We start from the raw sequence: 8,114 nt of genomic DNA on the forward strand, positions 1-8,114 counted from the left end.
CATCGAGGAGGAGGAGCTGCGGCGGTGAGCGGGGAGCGGCACCGGGAGCGCGGGACACCGGGAGCGGCACCGGGATAGTGGGGACACCGGGAGCGGCACCGGGAATGCGGGATACCGGGAGCGACACCGGGATAATGGGGATACCGGGAATGGCACCGGGATAATGGGGATACCGGGAACAGTACCGGGATAATGGGGACACCGGGAACAGTACCGGGATAATGGGGACACCGGGAACAGTACCGGGATAATGGGGATACCGGGAGCGGCACCGGGATATTGGGGATACCGGGAGCGGCACCGGGATAATGGGGATACCGGGAATGGCACCGGGATAATGGGGACACCGGGAACAGTACCGGGATAATGGGGACACCGGGAATGGCACCGGGATAATGGGGACACCGGGAACAGTACCGGGAGTGCGGGACACCGGGAGCGGCACCGGGATAATGGGGACACCGGGAGCGACACCGGGATAATGGAGATATCGGGGACACCGGGAGTGCGGGATACCGGGAATGGCACCGGGAATGGCTCCGGGATATTGGTAGCAGGAATGGTTATATGGGAATAATGGGGATGACGGGATCATGGGGATAGCGGGAATGGAACTGGGATAATGGGATACTGGGAATGACACTGGGATAATGGGAATACTGGGAATGCTGGGAGTGCTGGGAATGGCGGGGTAGTGGGAATAATGGGAATGGTGGGAGTAGTGGGAATACTGGGAGTATTGGGAATACTGGGAATGGCAGGATACCGAGAATGCTGGGAGTACTGGGAATGCTGGGCATACTGGGAATGGTGGGAATGGAGGGATACTGGGAATGCTGGGGATACTGGGAATGGTGGGAATGGAGGGATACTGGGGATGCTGGGAGTACTGGGACACTGGGAGCAGCGGGATACTGGGAGTGGGACGTGGGGAATACCAAGGATAGTGGCTACTGGGAGTGCTGGGAATACTGGGAATAGCAGGATGAAAGGAATACTGGGGTCAGTGGGAATACTGGGATACCAGAATGGGATACCGGGGCACTGGGATTGAGACAGCGGTGATACTGGGAATACTGGGAGTACTGGGAATGAGACACCAGGAGCAGTGAGAATACTGGGAATGAGATACTGGGAATATCAGGATTGGGATACTGGGAATACTGGGCATGCTGGGAATGGGATACAGGGGACACTGGGAATGGGATACTGGGGATACTGGGAATGGGACACTGGGAATACTGCAATACCAGGAATATTGGGAATGAGACACTGGGGATACTGGGAATGGGACACTGGGACTACCATGATATCAGGAATACTGGGAATGGGAATACTGGGGATACTGGGATTACTGGGAACGGGACACTGGGAATACCATGATACCAGGAGTATTGGGAATGGGATACTGGGGATACTGGGAGTGGGACATTGGGAATATCCAAAATTTTCCCCATCCAGGCCCATTAAAAAAAAAAAAAGGGATTTTTGCATCCAGGTTGTTGTTCCCACCCCAAAGCCCAGGAATTCCCCGTGCAGACCCGGGGGTTGTGTCGGTTCCCGTGTCAATCCGGTTGTTTTTTCCCGTTTTTTCCCGGTTTCTCCCGGTTCTCCCGGTTTCTCCCGGTTCTCCCGGTTCTCCCGGCGCGCAGGTCGGCGCAGGAGCTGCAGCAGCTGGAGCAGCCGGAGCAGTTCCGGGAGCAGGAGCGGCGCTGGGAGCTGCTGATGGAGCGCGAGCGCTTCCGCCTCTGGCGCCGCCCCATCCCCGGCTCGGCGCTCTTCCAGTACCGAGGTGACCTCAGCGTTCCCAGAATCCCCAACATTCCCAGAATCCCCAAAATCCCCAACATTCCCAGCATTCCCAGCATTCCCAGAATTCCCAAAATCCCCAACAATCCCAGCATTCCCAACATTCCCAGCATTCCCAACAATCCCAGCATTCCCAACATTCCCAGAATTCCCAACCTTCCCAACCAGAATTCCCAAAATCCCCAACATTCCCAGAATTCCCAACATTCCCAGCATTCCCAACATTTCCAGAATTCCCAACATTCCCAGAATTCCCAAAATCCCCAACAATCCCAGCGTTCCCAACATTCCCAGCATTCCCAAAATCCCCAACGTTCCCAGAATTCCCAGCATTCCCAACAATCCCAGCATTCCCAACAATCCCAGCATTCCCAACATTCCCAGAATTCCCAACGTTCCCAGAATTCTCAACAATCCAAGCATTCCCAGCGTTCACAACATTCCCAGAATTCCCAAAATTTCCAGTGTTCCCAGCACTCCCAGAATTCCCCTCATTCCAAAAAAACCCCAGCATTCCCACCAATCCCAGCGTTCCCAACATTCCCAGCATTCCTGATATTCCCAGCATTCCCAACAATCCCCAGAATTCCCAGCGTTCCCAACAATCGCAGCATTCCCAGAATTCCCTACATTCCCAGAATTCCCTACAATCCCAGAATTCCCTACATTCCCAGAATTCCCTACATTCCCAGAATTCCCAACAATCCCAGAATTCCCACCAATCCCAGAATTCCCAACATTCCCAGAATTCCCTACATTCCCAGAATTCCCAACAATCCCAGAATTCCCAACTTTCCCAGCATTCCCCAAAAAACGGGAATTCCTGACGGGTTTCAGCCTTTCCCTTGGATTTCAATCTGGGAGGGGAACGGCTCCTTCCGGGGATTTTTGGGATTTGTGGATTTTAGGGATTTCTGTACTTGGCAGATCTGTGGATTTTTGGGATCCATTGATTCCTGGGATTTGTTGATTCCTGGGATTTTTGGATTTTTTTTTACTTATTTTGGGATTTTTTTATTTTTTTTATTTTTCTTTTTTTGGGAATCTCTGGGATCTGTGGATTTTGGGATTTGTGGATTTTGGGGGTTTCTGGATTCTTGGGATCCATTGATTTCCAGGATTTTGTTGAATTTAGGGTTTGTGGAATTTGGATTTTTAGGATTTCTTGATTCTTGAGATTTTTCAATTTCTGGGAATTTCTGGGATCCTTTGATTTCTCTGGTTTTTGGGTTTTTGGGATTTGTCAATTCCTGGAATTTTTGGATTCCTGGAATTTTCTGCTCCCTGGGATTCCTCAATTCCCAGGACTTTGTTGCTTCCCGAGATTTATCAATTTTTGGGATTTATTATCCCTTGGATTTGGGGATTTTTGAGCTCTTTGATTTTGGGATTTGGATTTTTGGATTCCTGGGATTTTTCATTTTTGGGATTTTTGGATTCCTGGGATCCATCAATTCCCAGGATTTGCTGATTTTTTGGGATTTTTTTTCCACAGTTTTCGGCTCCTACACGGACGTCACTCCCAGACAATTCTTCAACGTCCAGGTGAGCAGAATTGCTGGGAATTCCTGAGGAATTCCTGGAATTTTTGGGCTGGGAATCTTTGGGAATTCCAGCTGGAATCTCCAAGACAAACCAGGAAAATTCCCAGTTTCAGGGGATTTCCAGCTGGGAATCCCAGAAAATTCCTGATCCTGTTTTTTCCCAAAATTTCTGGAAATTCCGGATCCCCCGTGGGTTTTCAGGGATGGGGGGTGGGTGAAAAGGATTTTTCCATGTTTTTCCTGGAATTCCAAGGGGTTCCCGCTGTTTCCCATCCCTGTTTTTTCCAATTCCAATTTTCCATGGAATTTTTGGGTGTTCCCATCATTTCCAATCCCAGATTTCTTTGGAATTCTGGAGTTTCCCCAGCATTCCCCTTTCCAATTTTCCCTGGAATTCCAGGGTTTCCCAATCCCAGTTTTCCTTGGGATTCTGGATTTTTCCTGATCCTGTTTTTCCCTGGAATTCTGTGGTTTTTCCCATCCCAATGTTCCCAGTTTCCCCTGGAATTCCAGGGAAATTCCAGCACTACCTGATCCTGGTTTCCCCTGGAATTCCAGGGTTTTCCCATCCTGATTTTCCCTGGAATTCTGGGTTTCCCCAGCATTTCCTGATCCTGGTTTTCCCTGAAATTACAGGGTTATCCCGGCCTTGTCTGACCCTGGTTGTCCCCCAGAATTCCAACATTCCCTGATCCCATTTTCCACCGGAATTCTGGGGTTTCCCAATCCCAGTTTTCCCTGGAATTCTGGCGTTTCCTGACCCCATTTTCCTATTTTCCCCCAGAATTCCAGCATTCCCTGATCCCATTTTCCTCTGGAATCCTGGTGTTTCCAATCCCATTTTCCCCAGAATTCCAGCATTTTTTGATCCCATTTCCCTGTTTTCCTCTGGAATTCTGGTGTTCCCTCATCCCATTTCCTCTCTAATTCTGGTGTTTCCTGGCCCTGGAATCCTGGTGTTTCCCAATCCCGTTTTCCCTGGAATTCCAGCATTCCCCAATCCTATTTTCCCCTGGAATCCTGGTGTTTCCCAATCCCGTTTTCCTCTGGAATTCCGGCGTTCCCCAATCCTGTTTCCCCCTGGAATCCTGGTGTTTCCCAATCCCATTTTCCCCTGGAATCCCAGCGTTTCCCAGTCCCATTTTCCCTGGAATTCCGGGTTTCCCTGACCCCGTTTTCCCGTTTTTCCCGAGTTCCAGCTGGACACAGAGTACAGGAAGAAGTGGGACTCGCTGGTGATCAAGCTGGACGTGGTGGAGCGAGACCCGGCCACGGGCTCCGAGCTGGTGCACTGGGTCACGCAGTTCCCGGTACGGAAACGGGGATGGGGATTTGGGGATTGGGATTGGGATCTGGGATTGGGGATTGGGGATTGGGGATCTGGGATTGGGGATTGGGATTGGGGATCTGGGATCGAGGATTTGGGATCTGGGATTGGGGATCTGGGTCATGCAGTTCCCGGTACGGAAACGGGGATTTGGGATTTGGGATTTGGGATTGGGGATTGGGGATTTGGGATTGGGGATTTGGGATCTGGGATCGGGGATTTGGGATCTGGGATTGGGGATCGGGGATTTGGGATCTGGGATTGGGGATTTGGGATTTGGGATTGGGGATTTGGGATTGGGGATCGGGGATTTGGGATTGGGGATCTGGGATTGGGGATCTGGGTCACGCAGTTCCCGGTACGGAAACGGGGATTGGGGATCTGGGATTGGGGATTGGGGATCTGGGATTGGGGATTGGGGATCTGGGATTTGGGATTGGGGATCTGGGATTTGGGATTGGGGATCGGGGATTTGGGATCTGGGTCACGCAGTTCCCGGTACGGAAATTGGGATTTGGGATTGGGGATTTGGGATCGGGGATTTGGGATTGGGGATCTGGGATTTGGGATTGGGGATTTGGGATTGGGGATCTGGGATTGGGGATTGGGGATCTGGGATTGAGGATCTGGGTCACGCAGTTCCCGGTACGGAAACGGGGATTGGGGATTGGGGATCTGGGATTAGGGATCTGGGATTGGGGATTGGGGATTGGGATTTGGGATTGGGGATCTGGGATTGGTGATCTGGGATTTGGGTCACGCAGTTCCCGGTAAGGAAACGGGGATTGGGGATCTGGGATTGGGGATTTGGGATCTGGGATTAGGGATCTGGGTCACATAGTTCCCAGTATGGGGAAGCGGGGATCGGGGTTGGGATTGGGATTTGGGGTTTGGGATTGGGGATTTGGGATCTGGGTCACACATTTCCCAGTAGGGGCACAGGGATCGGGGTCAGGATTGGGATTTGGGATCGGGGATTTGGGATTCAGGATTTGGGATTTGGGATCAGGGATTTGGGATTCAGGATTTGGGATTGGGGATTTGGGATCTGGGTCACCCAGTTCCCGGTCAGAGCAAACAGGGGTCGCAGTCGGGGATTTGGGATCAGGGATGTGGGATTGGGACCTAGGGTTTGGAATCTGGGATTTGGGATCTGAGATTGGGGATTTGGGATTGGGGATTGGGATGGGGTCAGAATGCGGGATCAGGGTTTGGGATCAGGGTTTGGGATCAGGGTTTGGGGTCAGGATCAGGTTTGGGATCAGGGTTTGGGATCAGGATCAGGGTTTGGGGTCAGGATCAGGACCAGGTTTGGGGTCAGGATCAGGGTTTGGGATCAGGGTTAGGGATCAGGATCAGGGCTTGGGATCAGGATCAGGGTTTGGGATCAGGGTTTGGGATCAGGGTTTGGGATCAGGATCAGGGTTTGGGGTCAGGGTTTGGGATCAGGGTTTGGGGTCAGGATCGGGTTTGGGGTCAGGGTTTGGGATCAGGATCTGGTATCAGGATCAGGGTTTGGGATCAGGATCAGGGTTTGGGGTCAGGATCAGGGTTTGGGATCAGGGTCAGGGTTTAGGATCAGGGTTTGGGATCAGGATCAGGTTTGGGGTCAGGGTTTGGGGTCAGGGTTTTGGATCGGGGTCTGGATCAGGGTTCGTGATCAGGATAAGGGTTTGGGATCAGGATCAGGGTTTGGGGTCAGGGTTTGGGCGGGCCCTGACCCCGTTGCTCCCGTTCCCGTCCCAGTACCCGATGTATTCCCGCGATTACGTTTACGTTCGGCGCTACAGCGTCGACAGCGACCGCAACCTGATGGTGCTCGTCTCACGGTGGGCTCCCAAAAACCCCTGGAGTTCCCAAAAAACCCCTGGAATTCCCAAAAAACCCCTGGAATTCCCAAAAAACTCCCCATGGAATTCCCCAAAACCCCCCTGGAATTTCCAGAATTCCTGGAATTCCCATCCCCAAAACCCTGCTAGAATTCCCAGAAATCCCAACCCCAAACCCCCTTGGAATTCCTGGAATTCCGAACCCCAAAACCCTACTGGAATTCCTGGAATTCCCAACCCCAAAACCTTGCTAGAATTCCCAGAATTCCCAGCCCCAAACCCCATTAGAATTCCCAGAATTCCCATCCCCAAAACCCCCCTGGAATTTCCAGAATTCCTGGAATTCCCATCCCCAAACCCCCCTGGAATTCCTGGAATTCCCAACCCCAAACCCCCCTGGAATTCCTGGAATTCCCATCCCCAAAACCCTGCTAGAATTCCCAGAATTCCCAACCCCAAACCCCCCTGGAATTCCCAGAATTCCCATAATTCCAAAAGCTCTCTGTAATTCCCGGAAATCCCAACCCCAAAACACCATTGGAATTCCCAGAATTCCCAATCCCAAAACCTTGCTATAATTCCCAGAATTCCCAATCCCAAAACACCCCTGGAATCCCCAGAATTCCTGGAATTCCTAACCCCAAAACCCCATTAGAATTCCTGGAATTCCCAACCCCCAAACCCCTTTGGAATCCCCAGAATTCCCGGAATTCCCAACCCTGCAATCCCATCAATCCCCATCATTTTTTTGGGGGAATTTTTTCACTTCCCCCCCTTCCCCACCCCGGGTTCTCTCTTTTTGGGATTTTTGGGGATTTTTTTTTGGGATTTTGGGACATTCCCAGCTCCCGGATTCCCGCAGGGCCGTGGAACATCCCGGAATTCCCGAGGATCCCGAGCACGTGCGGGTGCGGAGCTACGAGTCCCACATGGTGATCCGGCCCCACCGCAGCTTCGACGAGGTGGGAGAGGGGAAACCCCAAAAAATCCCCAAATTCCCCAAAATTCCCCAAAATTCCCCAAAATTCCTGGGGTCTGGGGTGGTTCCCGCAGCCAGGATTGGAAAAACGGGCTGGAAAACTTTAAAAACGGGGAAAAAAACCAAAAAAAAACACCCAGAACATGGGGAAATCCTAAATTTGGGGTGGGAAAATCCTGAGGATGGGGAAAGCACAAAAATCCCAGAATTTGGGGGGAAAAAACCAAAAATGGGGAAAAAAACCAAAAAAAAATTAGGGAAAAACACCCGGAATATGGGGAGATCTGAAATTTGGGGTGGGAAAATTCCGAGGATGGGAAAGCCCAAAAATTCCAGAATTTGGGGGGAAAAAAACCCAAAAATGGGGAAAAAAAAAGCTAAAAAAATGGGGGAAAAAAAAACATTCAAAAAATGGAAAATCTCAAATTTGGGGGTGGGAAAATCCCGAGGATGGGAAAAGCCCAAAAATTCCAGAATTTGGGAGGAAAAAAACCAAAAATGGGGGGAAAAAAAGCCAAAAAAAATGGGGAAAAAAAACATCCAAAAAATGGAAAAATCCCAGAATTTGGGATGGGAGAACCCTGAAAATTGTGGAAGAAAACCCCAAAAATCTGGGGAAATCCCAA

At 51.0% G+C, this 8,114-nt stretch overlaps 1 protein-coding gene across 1 annotated transcript; it reads left to right on the forward strand.

Moving 5' to 3' along the window:
* Positions 1-4: 4 nt before the first annotated feature.
* STARD7 (StAR related lipid transfer domain containing 7) lies at positions 5-7,653 on the forward strand (the record flags this gene model as incomplete). The annotated part of the gene is made up of 6 exons (XM_056516237.1): positions 5-24; positions 1,653-1,792; positions 3,305-3,354; positions 4,553-4,663; positions 6,427-6,509; positions 7,372-7,653. Coding segments are annotated over 6 exons (686 nt in total), but the record flags the coding sequence as incomplete, so codon positions are not given.
* Positions 7,654-8,114: the final 461 nt, after the last annotated feature.

The sequence above is a fragment of the Oenanthe melanoleuca genome, unplaced genomic scaffold, assembly GCF_029582105.1.
Source record: "Oenanthe melanoleuca isolate GR-GAL-2019-014 unplaced genomic scaffold, OMel1.0 S434, whole genome shotgun sequence".
Lineage (NCBI taxonomy): Eukaryota > Metazoa > Chordata > Aves > Passeriformes > Muscicapidae > Oenanthe > Oenanthe melanoleuca.